The sequence below is a fragment of the Lacerta agilis genome, chromosome 12 (genome assembly GCF_009819535.1).
Source record: "Lacerta agilis isolate rLacAgi1 chromosome 12, rLacAgi1.pri, whole genome shotgun sequence".
Taxonomy (NCBI): domain Eukaryota; kingdom Metazoa; phylum Chordata; class Lepidosauria; order Squamata; family Lacertidae; genus Lacerta; species Lacerta agilis.
Window position 1 is genome coordinate 34,395,579 of NC_046323.1, and position 23,488 is coordinate 34,419,066.

The 23,488-nt window shown below is 40.6% G+C and overlaps 1 protein-coding gene across 1 annotated transcript in view; it reads left to right on the forward strand.

The window, feature by feature from the left end:
- Nucleotides 1–23,488, forward strand: part of MALRD1 (MAM and LDL receptor class A domain containing 1) — a 182,457-nt gene that overhangs the window by 23,969 nt on the left and 135,000 nt on the right. The window contains exons 9-13 of the mRNA XM_033165258.1: nucleotides 9,414–9,570; nucleotides 11,348–11,458; nucleotides 12,465–12,678; nucleotides 18,467–18,714; nucleotides 20,094–20,385. Coding sequence (XP_033021149.1) covers nucleotides 9,414–9,570; nucleotides 11,348–11,458; nucleotides 12,465–12,678; nucleotides 18,467–18,714; nucleotides 20,094–20,385 — 1,022 coding nt within the window. The remainder of the gene's footprint in view (nucleotides 1–9,413; nucleotides 9,571–11,347; nucleotides 11,459–12,464; nucleotides 12,679–18,466; nucleotides 18,715–20,093; nucleotides 20,386–23,488) is intronic.

The window sequence follows — 23,488 nt, forward strand, 5'->3', positions numbered from 1 at the left end:
TGGAACTGTTAAAGCATTTGCCAAGCGAAACCTCAATTTCATATTGTGCCAAACCACAGAAGAGTTGCAAAACTGTAAATAAATCATGCCAACTGTGATTAGATGCTGTGCTGGAATGTCTGCTTCCATCTTTATTACTTGAGAGTGAGATTTTATCCCATTGTTTCCTTTTCCTTTCAAGCTCAGAGGATTTATGATGGAATGTTAATGAGATGTGCTCTGTTTTGGATGAGCCACAGAAGAATTGTGAATTAATTTCAGCTCTTTGTCTGAAGCAGCCAAACTTAAAGCACAACAAAATAACAACAACAAAAAAGAACAGTAGAGAATTTTTTTAGCTAGTATTCAGCAATTGTTGTGTTAAATATGGAATTCTTCATCTCTGGTGCCCTTTGGTTTGTGAATTATTAACCATGCTGTTTTTAATCAGGTAGTGGGAAACCTGAGAGCTTTTTGAATTATCAAAGGAAGAGAAGTGAATTAAAATAAGTAAAATCAAAGGCATTGTGAAAGAAACAGGAATCGCATTGATTACCATCCAGTCTTGGCTTATTTATGTGACTATAATACTGTATGTTTAATTTGGCTGCCATCCGGCTTGTCCCAATATCCTTTGTTGGTTAAAAAAAAAGTACACTTATATTAGGTCATTTATTTATATTTACTCACATTTCTAGGTCACTGTAGTCACAAAAGATCTTAGGGGTAGCAAGAAGAACTTAAAAAATTATACTAATACACACCACCAACAACAACAACCAGCTTAAATCTGTCTAAAACAAATAACATCTATTCAGATGTGACCCACACTCAAAAAGTGGGAACAGTCTCACAGCTAGAGCTTTGCCCTAGTTTTGCTTTGGTTTTTTTTGCTTTTTGGTATGTGTAACTGCAAAATAGTTTCCACTACCTAGGGTTGCTATATTTCAAAGTGAAAAACTCAAAAAAAACCAAGAAAATAATATATGGCAGCCCTACCACTACCAAAGAGATATGTTGCCTTTATACTTAACAGTGGCTTGCCCTTTGGGGAATGGAAGTTCAATGACAAAGCACATCTCTGGTTATGTGTCTTCCACAGCACTCCATATCACTTTTTGGGCATTAACTGCAAAACACTAAGGATTTCTCAGAATGAGCTAAATTCCTCTTTGCTCATCTGCTGAAAAGTCTGGGTACATTTTACCTATAGTGCATATAGTGTATGATTGCATTCATAGATTAACCTGAGTAATTTTCTTCTGACAAGAAATTCATTTTGCAGTTAATTATGTTACTGTAGATTAAATGGTAATTATCCGATTCTCTAAGGGCTCTGATTTCTGTGGAGTTGATTCTGTACTCCAGCACTAAGCCCGAAACAAGGGGTTTCTTATTGTGAGGGATATTGGAATGTTTGCCTTCCTATTTTCGTAGTCTTCTGTTTGGACTAGTGGAGACTGACACAGTAGTTGATGTGACTTTCAAGCAATAATGGCACTGAATTAACGCCCCTCTCTCAATTGAGGCAGGGAACTGAAAGAGAAGAACCAGCAGTCTGTACTAACTCTGTGGATGAAGCTACATGTGGGAGAGGGGTTTACTGAGGGCTCAGTGAAACCCTCTTCAGGCAGCAACACAAAGAGGAGGCAAATAGGCCTCAGCACATCTTTTCTGCATGCTTTTCAAAAAGCCTCCCCCCCCCACCCTGCCCTTTTTCAAAAAGTCCTTCCATAGGCAGCCAAAGCAAAGGAGATGGAATGGTCTTAGCACTTCCCCAACCCCAACATCCTCCAAAAGCCCAAAGGGGTAGCATCTTTCCTTTGATTTGATTTATTATATTATATTTCTATGCTGCCTTTCATTCAGATCAATCCCAAAGCCGGTTACAAACAATACATAACAAGAACATTATAAGAACATAATAAAACATCACAAGTACAGCACAAATCATATGAAATAATTAACAAGTCACCAGTGGAAGAATTATAGTCTAAAAAACATTGTGAACAAAGCAACAACGAAAAAAATAAGCTAAACACCGCAATTAAAGCAAAAAGCATATTATGTGATTAACAGCATTTATAATCCATAAAACAATATTAACAAAATAGCAACCAAAAAATAAACTAATTGCTGTTAAGATCATACACACACGCTCCACACCCCCATAACTCATAATATCTCACTCTATTCAGCTCACTAAAGTGCATATACACATAATGCCTGTGGCAGCAATGCCGTTCTGGAAGTTCTTTGGGCAGGAAGTAGGGTAGCACAGGTGAAACCAACCACCCTCTAATGGCAAACAGAGTCTGTCTTCCCTCCCAGTTCTTCCTCTGGAAACAGCTCTCTTATGAAGGCTCCTAGGGCTGGAGGGTAGGGCAAGACAGGTGAGAAAGCCTGCTGGCCAACACAGAGTCTCTCTCCCCTCACCTATCTCACCCTATCTCTCCTATGCTCTCCCATCTTTGTCCCACAATAACTGCCCAGGCAACGTCTTTGCTTCAGAAAGAAGGGGAGGAGTTAACATCATAGCCAATTGGAACTGAACTTCAGCAAGTACTCAGTGTTGCAGAGCCAGAGGCAGCATACCTGCCCCTCTGTTCATGTCAGTGGACTCTCCTTGCTTAAAAGGTTGCCTGCACAACTTTACTTCTAGAAGGGCTAGAGACTTCATTTTTTAAAAAAGCAAAAGCTCAGAGTTTAGGGCCCCTTCTGGCATAAATACAGTTCTGACTTCACTCATTGGCTAAAAACACTGAAAGGTAGGAGAAGCCAGGCTGGTTCATTTAACACAAATTGCTTAGCTAGATATCTGCACATTATGCTTCATAACTTTCTTTCTATAAAGGTTAGAGACTTGGGTTTGTTTGTTTTTAAAAAGTAAGAAGTCAAAGTCTGGCACCACTGTTCAACGATGATCCTATTGGATCAGCCTCTAATGATTTTATTGAGGAGCAGGAGAAATGATAAGTGAAAACAACACAACAAACTAGAAATACTGAGAGCCAGTGTGGTGTAGTGGTTAAGAGCGGTAGACTCATAATCTGGGGAACCGGGTTCGTGTCTACACTCCTCCACATGCAGCTGCTGGGTGACCTTGGGCTAGTCACACTTCTTTGAAGTCTCTCAGCCCCACTCACCTCAGAGAGTGTTTATTGTGGGGGAGGAAGGGAAAGGAGAATGTTAGCCGCTTTGAGACTCCTTCAGGTAGTGAAAAGCAGGATATCAAATCCAAACTCTTCTTCTTCTACTACTACTAGAATTTGGCAGTTCATTGTAGTCATATCTCAAACAGTTTCTCTCAATTATTTGGTGCCCCTCAACCACACGGGCCCTAATTTCACACATTCTGTGCATACCTATAAATCTGCTACTGGTGCTTACCTTGCTGAATGCCTTTTGGGGAGGGACAGGTTTGGAAGAGGGCTCATGTCTTTTGCCACTCTCATGCCAAATGCACAATAACTTGCAGGTTGTTTGACGATGTCTTCATGGTGGAAGTTCCCAAAGAAATAAGGCTGATTTGTGGGACACAACAATAAGGGTCTAGAAAAAGAAAATCTGTAGAAACTCTTTAAATCGTAGACTGAAAATTATGAATCCAGGCATACTTAAAATTTAAAAGCAACATTATATACCATTGAGAGTGCATTTGTGTTTGCAATTTAGCTTTTCAGTATGGGTGAGTGGGTGGAATGAAAGGATAAATATTTTTCACTGCAATGTGTTTATGTTGGCTGCTTTGGGTGGAATGTGCTGACAGTATATATATTTTAGATAGATGTCTCATTGAGATAGTGTGAAATTAATGGAAGTGCATTCAAATGACACTTTAAGAAACAGAGATCATAAACAGTGCTGGAGAGTATTCTTTATAATGCAGTACTTGAATCTGTGCAGTGAAAATGGCTCTTATGTAGTGTTCTTTACCCTCCACATGTCATGTTTCAGTAGTTAGTGATGTCTCTCCTCGTGTGTGTATGCATCTCTGTGCTATATAATGGTATGTATACTTCAAGCTCCATTAAATATAGTCACTTCAGACTATATTCTATTCAACATGTAATGGAATGTATGACATTAATTTACATTGCCTACTTAGCATTCTTTTAATCAGTGTTATGTTCTGCAAAAAAAACCTGTTGTTGCATAATACACAAAAGTGGTAAAAGTGAATCGCTCCATTTCTGCACCCCTACTCATTTTTGTCTTTCAGTCAAGTCATGTACTTAAAGCTCAACTCTTCAACAGCAACTGCATTGTGGGAAAGAGCTTCCAAATCTCTTCTCAACCATGAAGTTCAATAGTGCCTTTGGGTAGGTCTCACTGGCCAAGGGTGCATGTCACAGCAAGCTATAAAATATGGATTATCATCACCAGGAATGAGTAGTGTGCTCGATAGGGATGGATGAATCAGTCAAACCTGGATTTCCTGTCTCTCCAACCATAAATTCAGGTCCCCTCATTTCCACATCCATTTACAAAACTTCTGTGCACAGCACTGAATGACTCCCACTGCACCTCTCACTTTTCCAAGCTGGGAGTAACAAAGTGCAAGTCTTGGCTTCGCATGGTGTGCACCCCCACACTTATGGTTTCTTCCAAACAAACCACAATAATTATGGCAAGAACAAACCTTTGCTTAGCATAAAGGTTTGTTTGGAAAACAGTGCGCTGGCTTGCAGGCCATGGTTAATCAGCTTGATGAAGAGAGAAGCAAAATCATACAGGCGTATGCACTAAACTAGCACATTGCCCTTTATCAATAGTCTATTGCTTATGGTTTAGCATGATGTACAGTTGCAGCCAATCCCTGAGTGCAGGGTTATGGCTAGTTTGTTTGGTTTATAATTCTTAGGGGACGACGACACACTTTTATGTAAAAGGCTCCTCAAAATGGCTTGCAGTGGGGGGGGGGATAAAACAAGGACAATCTTAAAATATTCCTGAAAGCATAAGATTGCAAAGAACATCAAAAATAATATGTTAACACCAAAAATTCACAGATGCGGATAGAAACCCAAACAGCTTGTTAGAATGCTCATGGGTCTTTGGTCAAGCATTGTACACCCTCAGCAGCACAGCAGGAAATCATTGTGCCAGCACCCACACTTCTTACAGCACTGGGACATGGTGTAGGATGTCCAATATTGTGCTTGTTGTTTGTTTGTTTGTTTGTTTGTTTGTTTAGTAGACCTGTTAGTTGCTTGCCACCCAAAGGTCTCCAAGCAACTTACAACACATTCAAAGACATAAATGCAGTATAAATACACGTATGCATTTATAAATATATGTGGATATCAGTTCTTGGGTTGGTTCAAATAAGACAAGGTGATTGTTTAAATATCCCATTCCCAGGCTATACAGAGCTGGAAGGTATCCCACACTGTAGTAAATACTGTAGCATGAAGCAGCTATTGCATTGCACCCAGAGGCTTCTGAATCAGAACACAAGGTTGCCCAAAAAACACTGTATGTAAGATGCAGGGAAAACAAATCCAGCACATACCAAACCAAGTCTGTGCTCTCAAATTAGCTGAAGTTAAAAACAAGTAAAAGAACAATGCATTCTTTCTTCTTCAACCAGGCCTTGGGCTGATTAACATCCCATACCCTTTTAAATGTGTTGTGGGAGTGGGAGATTCTTGGTTTGGTTTTTTTCTTCTTATTTTTGTTATGTAGTTTGTGTTTTTAATATTGTATTTTTATGTTTATCTACGGATGAAGGGCGATATACAAATTTAATAAATGAATATTACTCTTCTGCTATTAGAATAAGTTCACTGGCTGGCTAGTGACCACTGTGGAAAACAGGATGCTAGAAACTCTGAACCTGAGAGATTTAAAAAATGGGAAGCCTGGGAGGAGGAGAAGCAGAAGAATGGAATGGGAAAACAGCAAGTCTGACTTTAAAAGTAGCATGTCACAATGGAATTTTGTTGCATGCCCCAGTGGCTATATTTAATCATCAAAAAGGCAACACAAGGTTTCAGCTTAGACACCCATGCTAGATACAAGTTGACATTTGCTAGATACAAGTTGACATTTGCATAACAACCCAGATACTTTTTGTAATTGCACAGGACCCTTTTCTTCTTTTGTAGTTGACTTTGAGGAAGCCCAGCTTGCACATGTGAAATCACTCCTCCTTGCCCTTGCCAATGATGTTCTTAAAGGTGTACAAATGCATTTCAACAACAGTCATGTGCTATCTGGAGAGAGAATTCCATTTTTTTTCCCAAGGCCAGAAATGATGTGGCTATGGTGCACAATAAAAATCTGCTTTCCTTTTGAGAGAAGCCACGTGGACTGTGCACAACAAATGAGAAGGGAAAGCGTGTTTATTATGCAATAAATTGGTAATGTGGAAAATCCTCCAGGCACTTCAATGAAACCATTGCCGCAAAGTATGCTTCAGAGTTGGGTTTTATATGTATAGCCTGTAACAGAATAACTTGCCTTTTTAAAAACAATTCATACTTGACAGATTATATTGGTTTTTCTGAATATTTGAACTGTAATAGGAATCTGCATCTGCATTTACTTACTTCTCTATTGCTGCACACGGAAGTACTGAACAGAATTGGTAAACTGTGCTGAGAGCTGAACCTTCATAGAAATCATAACCTTCCAAAATGGCTTTTACCTTTTTTAAAAACTGTTTTTTAATAGTCTGGCTGAAAAATACTGAATTGCATGAGAAAGCAAATGTACTTATAATATAGATTTTGAAAACTTTAGACGTTCAGAATGTTGAGCTCCCTTCTTTGCCCAAGTAAGGAAAGAACCAAGGGGATAAACAGTGAATCAAATGGTTGCAACAAAGCAAGGTCAAAATTGTACAGTTTATAGCATTCTTTCATAGGATCATTGAAGCGCATTAAAATACTCTATGAGAGAACTCAGGAGACAGGGTAAAGAAATCTCACAGTATCTCCGAGTCTACTCTCATAAGCATTACTGTCATGAGAAAAGAGAGAATACGCTTCTTAACGCCCACTTAGCAATTCAGGAGGAATTTTCCCAAGGGCAAAACAGCAGCAAGCATCATTTAAAAATAAAATAAAGACAACAACAGAAGACACAAATGGGTAAAATGTATCTTTTTTCTCTGTTGGTGAGCATGCAAACCTACATTTTGTACCCTCATAACCTGCAAAAAGGGACGCGGGTGGTGCTGTGGGTTAAACCACAGAGCCTAGGGTTTGCCGATCAGAAGGTCGGCGGTTCAAATCCCCACGATGGGGTGAGCTCCTGTTGCTCGGCCCCTGGCTCCTGCCAACCTAGCAGTTCAAAAGCACGTCAAAGTGCAAGTAGATAAATAGGTACCGCTCCGGCAGGAAGGTAAACGGCATTTCCGTGCGCTGCTCTGGTTCGCCAGAAGCGGCTTAGTCATGCTAGCCACATGACCCAGAAGCTGTACGCCAGCTCCCTCGGCCAATAAAGCAAGATGAGCGCCACAACCCCAGAGTCGTTTGCAACTGGACCTAATGGTCAGGGGTCCCTTTACCCAACCTGCAAAAAATATTTGAAGTTAAACATTATTGATTGGTACTTGGAAATATTTACATGCAGATCTATTTATTTATTTAACACACATATATGCCATTCTTCAGTTAAATGAATTTCTTAGGGTAGCAATAATATCAGGTTAACACTAAAAATTGGTAAATAGCATTGTATTAACACAGCAACAAAGTAACAATGCAGTGCATAAAAACACAATATAAACAGGAAAAACCCAGTAAGATATTAGTAGATTAAAATCAGGTTGTATACTAGAAGTCTTGTCAAATGAAAATGTTTCTTCCTGGCATCATTCCCCCTCAGCCCCATAAATCAAATTTGGCACTAAACCAAATGGGAAGGGCATTCCAAATTGGAAGCTATAATTGAGAAGGTCCTTTCTCTGGTCACCACCTGTTTAGGAAGATGGAACTGAGAGAAAAGTCTATGGTGACCATAACATTTGGACAGGAACGTGTGCAATACATTCATGCACATGCATATATTATGCACATAGCCACATAAACTAGAGAAATATGCTCACTGGATAGGATAAAAAGATTCTTGGGTACTGATAAGCAGACCAATGAGAATAATTGTTGGGGATCTCTTTACCACTAAGACTGACTTAAGAGTTGCAAAGGTAAAGGTAAAGGGACCCCTGACCGTTAAGTCCAGTCGCAGATGACTCTGGGGTTGCGGCGTTCATCTCGCTTTACTGGCCGAGGGAACTAGTATTTGTCTGCAGACAGCTTCTGGGTCATGTAGCCAGCATGACTAAGCCACTTCTGGTGAACCAGAGCAGCGCACGGAAACGCTGTTTACCTTCCCACTGGAGCGGTACCTATTTATCTACTTGCACTTCAATGTGCTTTCGAGCTGCTAGGTTGGCAGGAGCAGGGGCCGAGCAATGGGAGCTCACCCCATTGCGGAGATTCGAACCGTCGACCTGATCGGCAAGCCCTAGGCTCTGTGGTTTAGACCACAGCGCCACCTTATTATAGTTGTACCAGGCTTAATTTCTTATAATAGACTAAATATACCTAAGTATTAAGGTTGCAAATTATCCTCTATACACTTAACCTGGGAGTGAACTTTGTTGAATGCAGTGTTGCTCGTTCAGTCGTTCCGGACTCTTTGTGACCCCATGGACCAGAGCACGCCAGGCACGCCTATCTTTCACTGCCTCCCGCAGTTTGGCCAAACTCATGCTAGTCGCTTCGAGAACACTTCCAGCCATCTCATCCTCTGTCATCCCCTTCTCCTTGTGCCCTCCATCTTTCCCAACATCAGGGTCTTTTCTAGGGAGTCTTCTCTTCTCATGAGGTGGCCAAAGTACTGGAGCCTCAACTTCAGGATCTGTCCTTCCAGTGAGCACTCAGGGCTGATTTCTTTAAGGATGGATAAGTTTGATCTTTTTGCAGTCGCAGTGTTGCTTACCTCTGAGTAAACTTGCCTAGGATTACACTGCCACAGTCATTTTATATCTTTGCCATTAAAAATTGCATATTTTACGGAATAACCTGAGTTCCATCTATGGAGAATGTAGCCATTGTTTAGCATTGTTTTTCTTCTTCTGTCATAATGGCACCTTAAAATTTTCAGAAAAAGCCCTTTAACTCCTCTTGTACTTCTTCTGCAATAAATGGCAATCATTTACCATACGTTCCCATTGAAAACTGCAAATTGAATAGAATCCATTCTCCTGCCCTCCCCAGGTGTTTTCATCTATGAAAAGTGAAACCACTAATATTCCAATAATTATTGTGTGTGTGTGTGTGTGTGTGTATGATTGCATGAAGCGTGTCTTGATCTTAGAGGTGTGTTTCTTTTTAATATATCTGACAGTGGTTTATCCCTGTTCATATTTTCAGTACAACAGTAAAATAATTCATTTGATTTGTGAATTTCTCTCTTTACAGGGCAACTAAGGAAGGCTGGTATCTCTATGCAGACAGTTCCAATGGAGAATTTGGACACACTGCTGACATTACCACTCCAGTAATTTCTCAGACTGGACCGAAGTGCAAGCTGGTGTTTTGGAACTACATGAATGGGGCAACAGTGGGTTCACTGAAGGTACTAAAAAGACAGCTTATAGACTAAAAAAAGAAGAAGAATATTTACAACCTGCATGATGATGATGATGATGATGATGATGATTACATTTATGTCCCACCTTCCCTTCAGGGAGCTCAAGGTAGCATACATAGCCCTGAGATTACACCCACAAGCTCCTTTAGCATCCTCGGGTGCAGCTCCTCAGGCCCTGGAGAGCTGAATTCATTTAAAGTAGCTAGGTGTTTCCTTACCACCTTTCTTCCTATCTTGGGCTTCAGCTCCCTTCTTTATTCTGTTATCACCCCCTGAAGTGTCTCTATGGCACCTAGTCATTGTTTAAGAACTGAGTTTGCTCCCCCCCCTTTGCCTCCCTGTCCCTCTCCCCTGCTGTGTCATTGGTGGGGGGGGGGGCGGCGGTTTGTAAGCCTGCAAGAGGGAATGTTTCAATTGATTATATGTAAGCTGCTCTGCGAGCCTTTTTTGGCTGAAGAGTGGGGTACAAATGTTCTAATTAAATAAAAGAAATAATGTTGATATGCGAGACTTCTCTGTCAATGAAAACTGTTCCATTTAAAGGGAATGGTTATTTCATTTTGCCATGTTATGTGCAACTGGGAGATGAAAACCCTCTAAGATTGTCCCGGAGCTAAAACTGCAGATCATTATACCAGGTGATAAATCCTGGAGAGGAAAAGCGTTTTGGAGAGCTGATGATGTACAGTTCTGTCAGCGCTGTCTAGAATCACAATTTGACATACATCACCATACTTCCATCTCCTGATGTTGTCAGTTTGACTCAGTTAAGACACTTTAGCTTCAGTGAAGCATGTTTAGGGCAGTTGACTCCTGGGAATGACCCGTCACAATTCAATGAATATTTACTGAGGCAGGAAGCGAGGAGGACACCTCATGCACCTTCTGAAGTTCAAACTAAACAAGAGCTCTGGAACTTGATTGCAAAAGTTTTTTATGCAAACAACTGGATGTTTAATGTACTGCGAAACTAAAATTAGTTTTGAAACTGAATACAATCATGGGGTAATAGCAATTTTAACTGTTCTTGGTATTAGGACTGCTTTTCTTATTTCTTCGGCATACTGAAGGCAAGTGTCATCACTTGCTATTCAAACCAGTTGAAGTGGAAATGATCAAGTCTTGCTTACACAATCAAAATGTAAAAGTTGTTATTCTGGGGCTCCTATCCTCTCCCTTATGTATTAATCCCCAGCCCTTTTCAGGCATTATTCCCTCCTTCCCCTTTCTTGCCCCACTAATAACATGCAAGGAGAAGCATGGGGATGTTCTCTAGTATCCCATGTCATGCCCCCACAGGAGGAGTGCTCAGTTGCAGAAACAGACCCATCACCAAATTTCTTGCTGTTGTGGATACTGAATCCACACATGAAAGACCAATTCTGACCAGGAGTTCAGTGATTGGGTTAGAAACATTGGCTTTGCTCATGTGGTTCTGGTATTATTCAGACCAGATCTTACCAAAAGGAAGCCATTCCCAGCTAGCACTACATGTGCCTGCAAGTTAATGCTTTAAATGTGTAAATAAATCAAAGACTGGTGTGAGTTAAGAGGCTACTATCCCAGATTCTGTTTTTTTTTTAAAAAAAGTCATTCACCATAAACATACTGCATGTTCAGAGATTTGTAGGATAGTTGTTATAACTATTTCTTTTCCTGTAAAAATGAAACATGGAGCTAAACTGAAGCTGTTAAAAGACTGTCTTAACGATTTGCAAAACATGAGTTGCTCATTTCACTGTAGATGCTGTTCGATTTTTAGGTGCTCAGAAAAGAGGGAAACATGTCTTTTGAACTTTGGTCACAGAGTGGCCCCCAGGGTCCTCAGTGGAACAGAGCTGAAGTGCTTTTAGGTGTTCAATCTTATTTTCAGGTATGTGCAATTTTGTCTGCCTTCTTCCCTTACTATTTCAAGCTATTTAATATTTCTGTTGTTCTGCGCTCGTAATGTCAGCCTTAAGACATCATTGCGTTTTGAAGCAATCAAAATCAAAATGATGCCTCTGCTGTAGAATGAAGTTCATTCATTAATGGCACATAGAAGCAGAAATTGGAGGCAGGATATTTCTTAGGGAATCTGTTACTTGAACTGTCTGCTTTATTGTTGCTTTATGGCCTAGATAAGGAACCAGTGACTCTCCAGATGTTGTCAGATACAATCAACCCCAGCCAGCATGACTAATGGTAATGGATGATGGACATTGTAGTTCTACAATATATTCAGGGTCACAGATTCTCAGTCCCTGCTTTATGATGTCAAAACCTTACCACAGTTGGCAGCATCACAGTCTTTGGAAAATAGACTAATTTGGCAACAAGACACTTTATTTTTTTTTAGTCCCAATTGTATTTCTGTTTGTCTGTACGTGTGTGCTTGTTTTGTATTACAGAGTAATGGTGATTCTGCATTGTGCCAATCTTCCCTGTTCCCTGTTCTGGCAGTAAAATATGAACAATGTTAACTTTGGAGTTGTTCACTCCCTACCAGCTATTTCCTTTGTGTTTCTCATGTAGCATTCTTACCAGTAGTGGCACTTGTGATGGATGGAGCTGTCCTCCTGCTCCAGCATTGCTGGTGCTTACCTGGATGGTTTGGAGTGGTGAAGTCGGGGCCATGTGGGTGCCCTGGCAAGACCAATGGCTTGGCGGCAGCAATCCCACTACTGTACCTGTCCAGCCCTGAACTCTCCACCACTCTTCCCCTCCATATCTCCATACTGGTATGCATTAGTAATACTGGTGTTGGGAGAGAAGCTCCACCCTGCTGATGCTACTGATGCTCACCACTATCACATGGATCAGAACATTGCCTATTTACTAGAGATGCCTGCTTGTGTCAGAAATTGGCTATTTATATTTCTACTTTCCCCACTTCACAGGTTATCTTCAGGGCAAAAAGGGGCATCAGTTATGTGGGAGATGTGGCAGTGGATGACATTTCATTTCAGGAGTGTTCCCCCTTACTGATCCCAGACAAACACTGTACTCCTGATGAATTTACCTGTGCCAACAAATACTGCCTCCCAAAGGATAACCTTTGTGATTTTGTGAATGACTGTGCAGATAACTCAGATGAGAATCAAAGCATTTGCAGTGAGTACGGCTGTTCCTTGCTTTAATGAGCAGAAGTTATCAAGTCTCTAGTGAATTATTTATATAGTAGCACTGCTGCCAGTTCATTAGTGGTTCCGAAATGTAAATGAAAAGCAAAATTAATGATTTTGAAATGCTCGTTATACTGGAGTCTGCCTCACATACACCCACAAGTTCATACAAACAGATGTCCCCACCTGAGAGTTTGCCAAGCTCCTGGGTGCCAAAATCCCAAGGACTCCTGCCTCACCCATGTAAATGTTTTGGCAGGAGGCAGCTGCTTAAACCTTGGGATTTAGGCACCCAGGAGGTTGGCAGCTCTCAGCTGTTTGTATGAACATGTGGGTGCATGTGATTCCAGTCTATATTAGTAATAGTGTCCAGGCACCTGGAAGTTGTAGTAACTAAATTAATTAACGTGCTTCAGGCAATGGTGTGATTGTTATCTTAATTAATGTAAAATAAGAAAAAAATGACTTGTTATTTAGTGTACTGGTATGATGCTGCTCAGCTTGCAATAAGACACTGGAGGGCACTGGGCTATTACAACAGCATTTTGGTTTTACTACAGTTGCAAAATAAAATGTGGACCAGCCCTACACATACTTTTCTAGAGAATTGGGTTCCAGTGCAATGAAAACAGATCTGATTCTCATTTGTTACACAGACACTTAGAGGGGTGAGTTTTGGCAGCATCAAACAGAGAACTATGTGGAACTAGATGATGTTGCCCCAGCACTGCTGCTGTTACTCTGTCCTCTAGTGCTGTTATGTTGCTTCAGCATCAGCAATTGCTTCCCTGTTGCTTTCCTGGGTGGAGAAAGAGTGGGTGTATGTTAACAATGTGCCCATTGGATTCATTAGGTCATGTGAGGGTGTGTGGATGTCTCTACCTGTGTACCCAGGTCTTCCCACCACAATCTCCAACATATGCCCTTTGACTTTCCTGCTGCTACTCACCTTGCGGTCCACAGAGACAGACAAATCCCAAACTTGCTGTCGGAAATCATTTCATATTTTCGCCAGTAACTTTCTTTCAGCGAGTTAATGTCGTGTTGATGCTGCTGCAATCTAAGTCTTGAACCAGGTAACCATATTTTAAAATACAAAAAAGTGAAAATGAGGTTATATATTCATAGAAATTTATTCTGAGCAGAAGCAAGCTAATAAACTATTTATTGCATCTTAAACTTGACCATAAGCTGCTTCCAGCTAGTTAAAACGGAAATTAAATTGTACATTGCTACATGTTCACTCCAGTGGCCAAGATTTAAATGAGCAAAGGGCTTTGATTCATGTATTTTTAAAACAACTTTTAAAAGATAAAATCCCCCCCCAAAAAAGTAGCTAATATCCCTAGGACGTTCATCCACTTTCAGTGATAAGCATATGAAAGGATGGTCAAGCACAGTGGTCACAGATGACAGGGCAATTCCCACAAAAATTATGTGTTCTCTCCATACCAAAAGGGGATACAGAAGATGCACACTGTCAATCAAGCCCTGTTCTGTGCCCAATAACTACAGGACACCTTTGCCTGGTGGCGCAGCGGCCCATAGATTGCAGCAAAATACTGGGCAAGGTTTTGCCCAGTATCTTCTCTGTGTGATGGGCTCATGGGAAAAAGCTTTCCAATCAGCCCTTGTTGAAGAGGGGAGGGGAAAGCCTATATAAGGCTGCTTCCCCTGGATCTCACAGCCATTTTGTTTGAGAGGTTTCCGCACGCCCACCCTCGCCTTCTCTGACTAATTTTGGGTTGTTGGTTGACACGGCAGGAAAGGATTTTTTTTCTCTCTCAACCTGATTGGCACTTGGGTGGGGTTTTATCGCCTTTCCCTCAGTGAAATTATGGCTTTCCTTTGTTAGGCGGAAGAACATTGTTTGTATGAGGGCGGAAATGGCATTGGTCAGGATCAACATAGTATAGAGGGGACTCCATAAAAGGCCTGAGGGGAGGATTGACCATGACAAACCCAAGCATGGGTTCGGTATCTGCCTGGTTGGAATCTGCACCCTGGTCCCCCAGTGAGACCTTGCTTGCTTGGCTTGTACCACAGCAAGGTTCAACATTGGCTGACTCCCGTCCTATAGGTTTGAAGTGATCCAAACCCAGTGGATCCATTCCATCAACATGGGGCTTGTGGAATGATGAACTGATCCTGGAGCCATGCCAACCCTTGTCCTGCCTGCTGCTGTCAATAAAGATTTGGCCTGATTTTATCCCATCGCCATTGTATAGTCTGGTCATTTTGCCACTCTCATAGGTCACATAATTCGCCTGCCTGGGCAATTGCATACCTACCCAGCAAATTGCAATTTGGTGCTCTCAAATTTGCAAGAAAACAAAGCAAAACGATGCCAAAACATTTTAAAAGATTTGGAAATGAATCCTATAAATATTTCCCAATATAACAGAAAGCTTTCATGCTGAACACTGCATTTTATGCATCCAAATATCTTATTTCATTTTAACAAGGAATGCTACTTTGAAAATTTTAAGTACAGACAACAAAAAAGGGAAAACTCCACATTGCAAAATCACATGTTGCAGTCCTTAGTTACATTACGAGTGAGCTTGAGTAAAACTTGTGCTTAAATAAAATTGTGTTATCCTGGAATTGCAGAGGCAAAAGAAGGGAAACTTTGACCTCTGCCACTGGCTAGGACACTAAGGTGTACCGGATGGTTTTACCTCCTGTCTTTCAGCAGGAGACCACCTTGGTCCCATCTTAAGTCTTTGCAATAGATTTTTGTATTTTTCAAGGGGATTTGTCGCATTCCAGTGACTATTTTGCTGTTATTCCTAACCTAACATTAGATATAATCTCCCCCTACATGCCCCGTTAATTTATCTTGATGATAATAAGAATGTCTAAGAACAAAATGGACAGAGTGGAACAATTCCTCAGCAGATAAAAATGTAATTAAGTTTAGAATATAATCTATTGTTGAAGTCAGGTCTTTTTTGACATAAGATAATCAGGTAGCTATGCTCACTTCATTTCCAAGAGGAATATCATTGTTCAAAGTGTGCCAACTGATGACGCCATCTTAGCTGTGATAATCTACTATCACAAAACACTGCTTGAGATGGACCTGCTTACACGGTGATCTCACCCTCCAGAGACGTGCATGACAAAGAGAACGCATTTCTTGAATTTTTTAAAAAAATAAATTAAAATGAGAATGTAGTCTGTACTGTCTCTTGACAACAAATCACGCTTGAGATTTATGAAACCGCGTGTTGACAGTGCTGAAAGCGGACCAGCTGTGATCAACGTCTAATGTTTGGATTGAGTTTTGTTTTAGTTTTTTGTTTGAAGTTCAGAATCAGTCTCTTAAAGATGACATAATCATTGCATTTGGGAGCTGCAGTGGCGGTTCACTCTTTGATGTTTGCATCAAGGCCTGATTCTTTAAATCAGCAGGGCCCAGGAGGACCAGCAGTAAGAAGTCTTTCTGATGGAAGTGTTGGCATAATACTTGGTATTTGTTTTGGAGCTTGGGCCCAGGACAGAGGAAGGGCAGTCTCAGCGAGATGTATTTATTATGGTTGTGAATTCAAACCCACACCAGGTTTTATTATTACCTATTGCATTTTATCCCACCCTTCCAAGGAGCTTAGGACAACGTACAAGGCTCTTTCATACCCATTTTATTCTTACAACTTTCCTAAGACATAGGTTAGGCTGAGAGTTATGGGTGTACCAAAGAACAGCCAGTGAGCTTCTGGACTCAAGACTCCCTGGTCCTAGTCTAGCCATTGCACCTTAGTTTCTCAACATATAAAAAAACCAGCTATATTTCTAGTATCATCAATTTCAGGTTGTATTCCATGAAATAAAATGGGAGGTTTGAGGATTAGAGTAGAGGATCTTTAAATGGTAAGAAAATGAAAAGCATTTTCTTAGTCTGCTTAGGTGAGCTGCAGTAAGTTCAATTAGGTTCCTTAAAATGTGTTGAGAAGCACCCATGTATACATGAGGTTGGATGGTCATTTGTCATGGATCCTTTAGTTGAGATTCCTGCATTGCAGAGAGTTGGACTACATGATCCTTAGGGTCCCTTCCAATGACTGTTCTATGATTCTCTGCCTCCTGTGCAGTTGTCCTCTTTTAGTTGATGATGGCTCGTTCCATTATAGAGGTTCTCACTTGATGCAGCAGTTATCAAGTGACAAGCACGTATGTGTGAGGCAATCTATCCTTGTTTCCCAATAAAACCTCAATACTGTGGGGGGGGGGATATCCATTTTAAAGTAGCTCTAGTGCCTCTTTTTAAAAAGACCATACAACTTTATTTTACAAAAAAAATATTGGGGGAAACATTTAATTTGCCTTCTGCAAGTCTCCAGAGCCCTTTCCTCATTAATTTAGCTAGCTAAAAGAATACTTCAGCATAAGTTTAGATTTCCCTGGTTGTAAGATGGAAGTACCACTTACTGTCAACCAGAGAGGGCAGTCCAGTGTAGCTGCAGTGGTGCCTGATTGTTTTCTGGCTTTGGCATGGGATGACATCACTTCCTCCTCCACTGGCTGCACCAGTTGCTAGGGCTCTCCCATGGTTGCAGCCAGTTGCGGTTAAGCCTCTCATTTTTCTGCCCTTCATTTCTCTCTCTGGTTTTGGAGAACAGGGCAGAAGGAATCTGGTCACAGCAGGAGGGGGAGACTCTGGATTCTTCAGCAGCCTGCCTCATCTCTCTCCTGCCACCCTTCCTCTCCTGGCTCTGACTGCCCCCTGCCACAGCCTCTTCCTGCTCACTAAGCCCTGTTACTTCTGCAGCTTCTGACACCTCCTCCTTGCAGTCTGCCCCCTCTTCTCCCTCTGAACATGCATCACCATCCCACCAAAAATCCCCTGCTTCTGAGCCTTCTTCCCTTGGGGGTTGGCTCTGCATCCAGCCAGTCCATGACAGCTGACAGGCTGGTTGATACAGGATACACACCCAATGCCTGCACCAAACCCTGATGACATTAAAAATAAACTTGTGGCCTGTTTAATCCCAAAGGGTTGTTCTGTGCTTATTTCAACTTCCCACCACCCGCAGCATCATTGTCCCTGTACTCGCAAATTGTACCTTCTCTTTGAATATAAAAGAATATATCTAGTCAAGTTGTTTTTTGCTCTTTTTAAATTATCTCTCTTTATACTGAAGTAATGTTAAGTCCAAATGTAATTAATTTCACAGGTAATTTCAATATGAAATAAGCTGCATCCTGCTGTTTCTTTTAACAGTTGACCTTGTTCTCTGATGGTCTAATTCCTGTAGCTAGTATACTTCCGTATATTACTAAAATATATAAAAAGTTTGTTCTCTAGTGCTTGTCTAGAAGAATTGGTTTGTTGCGATCATTGAAACAATGGTACTAGAAACTTAAAACAATAGGTTTGACAATTAAAAATTTAAAGCTTTCTGTTTTTCTCACAATATTATGAAATAAATATCTAAGGTACCGGATATTTTTGGTTTACCCATATTGCCTCTTATAAACATTCATTTGTGAATTGCAATTAGATACCTATTGAGTAAAATAAGCCTGAATTAAACAAAAGGCTGTTTGCTAATCTAAATTCCTTTTAAAATAATGTCATTATCACCATCAGCCCTTGCATGATGGAGCATCAGCCACCTGTTAAAAAGCCTTTCATTAGTTAAATGAGACTCCCTCCATTTTGAGGATAAAGGCAGAATATGTTTGTTATTATGATGCTAATTTCAGCATTTTGCATTCTTTTTCAATTTTAGACACTTTGAATTTTGTTGGGTTTTTGTTGTTGTTGTTGTTAGGTATGTCCATTGGGCGCTGTGATTTTGAGTTTGATCTCTGTGATTGGGAACAAGATCAGAATGACGACTTTGACTGGAATCTCAGAATTGGAGGAATCCCAAGAGCAGGCACTGGGCCAGTAGCTGATCATACCTTGCAAGAACCATCTGGTCATTACATCTTTCTAAAAAACTCCTTCCCTCAGTTGCCAGGGCAAGAAGCCAGAATTACTAGTGTGACTGTAAGCAGAAAGAGCAAGAATTGCAAGGTATGTGAAGGAATGTCTAGCAGGAACGATAGAAGTTAATTACTAACTGCAAGAATCAAACATCACTTAAGCGTCCCTTAGAGAAAATATTTTGTTTAATAGGTATCACCTATGGCTCTGTGGGTTAAACCACAGGGCCTAGGGCTTGCTGATCAGAAGGTCGGCGGTTCGAATCCCTGCGATGGGGTGAGCTCCTGTTGCTCCGTCCCAGCTCCTGCCCACCTAGCAGTTCGAAAGCACATCAAAAGTGCAAGTAGATAAATAGGTACCGCTCCCGCGGGAAGGTAAACAGCATTTCTGTGCGCTGCTCTGGTTCGCCAGAAGCGGCTTTGTCATGCTGGCCACGTGACCTGGAAGCTGTACGCCGGCTCCCTCAGCCAGTAACGTGAGATGAGTGCCGCAATCCCAGAGTTGGATACGACTGGACCTAATGGTCAGGGGTCCCTTTTACCTTTAATAATAATAATAATAATTTATTTATACCCCGCCCATCTGGTTGGGCTTCTCCAGCCACTCTGGGCGGCTTCCAACAAAACATTAAAATACAATAATCAATCAAACATTAAAAGCTTCCCTAAACAGGGCTGCCTTCAGATGTCTTCTAATTAGCCGAGTGCTATTGTAAAGCAGTATTATGTTGCTTTCAGTGCAGAACGTCCAAAAAGGGAAATAGGTTCTGTTGAAAACTTCATTTGTTCTGAATGAAATACATTGCTTAAGTGACATTAATGTTTGGATCTTGGCTGCTGGGTGTTGAAAACATCCTATGATAAAAATGTACAGAATAATTTGTGTGCCTCTGATAAGCTATTGAAATTAAGCAAGGATAAACAAATCTTTGAATAAAAAAAAGGTTATTGTGGTTAAAATGTCATTTGGATTCCACCCCAAAAAACATTTGATGGTGGGAAATAAACGTTTATTTTTCAAAGGAAGTTATTTATTTATTAGATTTCTATGGTGCCCTCCTGTGGAACTCTTGAGGCAGTTTAGAAGCATATTAAAGCAACAAGAAACAATCAAAAACAACAAAGTTAACTCAAAACAACGAAAGGAAGACAGTGTGTTTTATTATACTGGATCTAAAATGAGACTTCATGGGTGATACTGAACCAGTCTCCAAGAATTCAGTATCTCTATTAAGAAGTGTAACTACTTCATGCTCCCCTACCCTGCCACCTTCACCTTAAAAGCTGGTATTTACTGTAAAATCATTAATGGACTATAGATATTTAAATGGATAAATATTGCAAATCCACTGCACATTGACAGACAGTCTGTTGGATTCTTTTCTTATGGAACCATAAAACATGTTTTCACTATGAAGGGAGTATTATTTAATGTCACTGCTCCATATTTACTTTTCCTCTTCATTTCAGGTAATATTCTACTACCACATGTATGGAGCTAACATTGGATCACTAACTGTCTACCAGGTGACGGCATCAAATCCCCGCAAAGTATTATTCAACCTCTCTGGAGATCAGGGAAATTTCTGGAAAAGAAAAGTGCTGCTATTAGAAGCCAATGAGGACTTCCAGATCACCTTTGAAGGGCGTGTTGGAAAAGGCTACAGGAGATGTATAGCCCTTGATGACATTGTGTTTACAAGGGAATGCTTGCCACCATCAGAGTTCTTGCCAGATGAACCTACAGCATCACCCCCAACAGGTAATTACTAGAGAATGTCAAGAAAGATCTCTCTCCCCACTTCACTTTTATATTTCAGCAATACATTGATGGGATGTGGTCATTGAAAAAACATATAAATATATTGAGTCGCTTTAAAGAGGCAGAATCTTTTTGAACTGCCCCATCACATATAAATTTGTAGATATACTGTGCATGCATGCTTGCAGGTTGCACAATCGTTTCCCCTGCGTAGCAATGGATCTCTGAAGATTGCTGGATTACTTCAGACTTTTCTGAAATGTGTTAAATGAGGACGTTGCCCTAGTAATTGACAAAGTAATTCAAAATCTGCCATGTGCAATGGAGCTGAGATGCAGGACACCTTTTTAAACAAGATCCTCTAAAATAAGAGATTACTTAAAATAAGGAGCTTGTTGTTGTTTTGTGCAGGAGAGAATTGTATCCAGTTACTCCAATTTGTTCTGGGTTGTTGCAGCCCATAGTTGAAGTCAAAGCCTTTATTTTATTGACTTCTCTTGACGGAACTCTTTAATTTAGTACTGATGAGTCTGTGCTTCAGGAAACAGAACAATCTTAGTCATATATACCCATATCAATGCATAAGGTTGCTCTCAGGGGCATGTTCTAAAAGTCTTGTTTACAGTTATAAGTGCAAAAGTCTATTTTTAACGATGTTGCATTTATGGTTTAAAATGCACATCAAAGTAGCTAAAGATACCGCCATAGTTCCTGAGAATTGTGAGCAGAAAGAAGTTTGCACAAGGGGATTTTCCCATCCCCTCTTCCCTACTGTTAGAGTTAAAGGTAAAGGTACCCCTGACCATTAGGTGCAGTTGCGGATGACTCTGGGGTTGCGGCGCTCATCTCGCTCTGTAGGCCAAGGGAGCCGGCGTTTGTGCGCAGACAGCTTCCGGGTCATGTGACCAGCATGACTAAGCTGCTTCTGGTGAACCAGAGCAGCACACGGAAACGCTGTTTACCTTCCCGCTGGAGTGGTACCTATTTATCTACTTGCACTTTGACATGCTTTCGAACTGCTAGGCTGGCAGAAGCAGTGACTGAACAACAGGAGTTTACCCTGTCGCAGGGATTTGAACCGCCGACCTTCTGATCGGCAAGCCCTAGGCTCTGTGGTTTAGACCACAGCACCACCTGCGTCCCTTACTGTTAGGATTGCCATATTTCAAAACAAACAAACAAAACAAAAACCAGGGCACCCGGGGCATTGTTGAGTGCTAATTTCCTTAGGAGCTCCTACCTGATTCCTTTTCCCATTCAACCCTAGACCACGTTCCATGACCCTGAAGAGAAACATTATTTCCCTCCCAGCACAACCTAATGTTTAAGTGAGTGCGCATTAGAATCGGAGCCTGAAAGCAATAAAATTGATGGTGATTGTCAGACATATTTCTTGCAATTTACTGCCCCCTTTGACAAGGCATTTATTATTACAGGGAATTACTGAAGCCTGGAGATATGGGTGTGCTTGACAGGGAGGTGTATTATGTTCCATCTCCATTGGCCTTTTATTTAGCATATGATACTGACATGGTGTTAAACTACACTGGGAATTATGAAAATTTATTATTCTTGTTGTAGACATATTTTTTTTAAGCGCCCTTGCTGCTTTGGAGACTCTGAACCAAAGTTCTGTGCTTTATTTTAAAAAATAAAACAAAACCTTCTTGGCCACGTTCACCTGGAAGTTTGTAAGCAGTTGGGAAACTCTTGGGATGGTTGGAAATTCTAAATCAATTCTTTCGGACAGTGAAAGCTTTTCATTTCTTATAATCATGGCAGGGATGTTAAAGCCTTACAAACATTCACGTGGGACCTATTTCCTTTTATAGAATAACCAAGGTTTTACTCATATGTGAGTGTGCGTATATATATATATATATATATATATATATATATATATATATATTCTAAACACTTTCAGATTAACACAATTGTACTGGAAGCTCATTAATCGCTTCTTTTGTCCCATTCTTGTTCACCTGCCATGATCTGGTACTCAAAAGTTTCAAGGTCAGTGCTTTTAATGTAACTTTTTTTTTGCTAGAATTGCGGAGATCCAGAGACAATGAGATTAGCTGCACTAAAGACTCATATCTCTTTGATCTTTATTATGCTGAGCACAGCATGTTATAGTATAGGAAACTGCACTGACAACAAAACTCAGCTTTAAAAAAAAATAGTGCTCAGTTTTTTCCTAGCTCCCAGAAATAAAGCTTGCCAGCCATTCAGCATTGACTGAGTTCTTTATTTGAACAGTATAATGACAAGGTTGTGAATAATTAAGTTCAATAAATTGAGATGACCCCCATGCTGAAACACCCTCCATCTGTTTACTGAAGCACTTCAAAAACTTAATCGTGCCTCGGACATTTCAAGTATAGCGCACCTTTCTGTTTAAGACAATTGCCATCTCAGATCTCCTACAGGATATTTCTTCTGATTAAGAGTTACAGCTATTACATTATGCTAAAAAAAAGTCAAGCCTACCGGTAATTAATTTTAGAGTATTGTATATAATTAAATATTTAATGCATTATATGTAATGTAAACACAAATAACATAATTGTTCATTGGTTTTGGAAACTGGTGCTACCCTCCATTATTTTTGAAAACGATCAACTTCGCAAAATCTATGTAGATACTTATGACTTTGAATACTTAACTACTACTCCTATTAGTACTACTAGAACACAGACAGCTCAGTCAGCACACCATGAGACTCTTAATCTCAGGGTTGTGGGTTCAAGCTCCACATTGGGTGGAATATTCCAGCATTGCAGGGGGTTGGACTAGATGACCCTCATGGCCCCTTCCAGCTCTGTGATTCTATGATTCTACTATTAAGACACCATCAGCGTACATGGTATCTTATGGACTGAAAAAGATGTATAGAGAGCTATAAACAAGTATGTCCTGCAAGGTGTTTATAGCAAGGAAGGAAGCTGTGTACACAATAGAGGGAGAAGAAAAGATCATGAGAAAACAATTATATAAACCTATCTTATTCTGAACCTCCTGAACACACTAAGACCCTCCTCAGAGACTCTGCTCCAAATGCTTGTGCCATCCTAGTTACAGTACACAGATGCTTGAGCTAGGG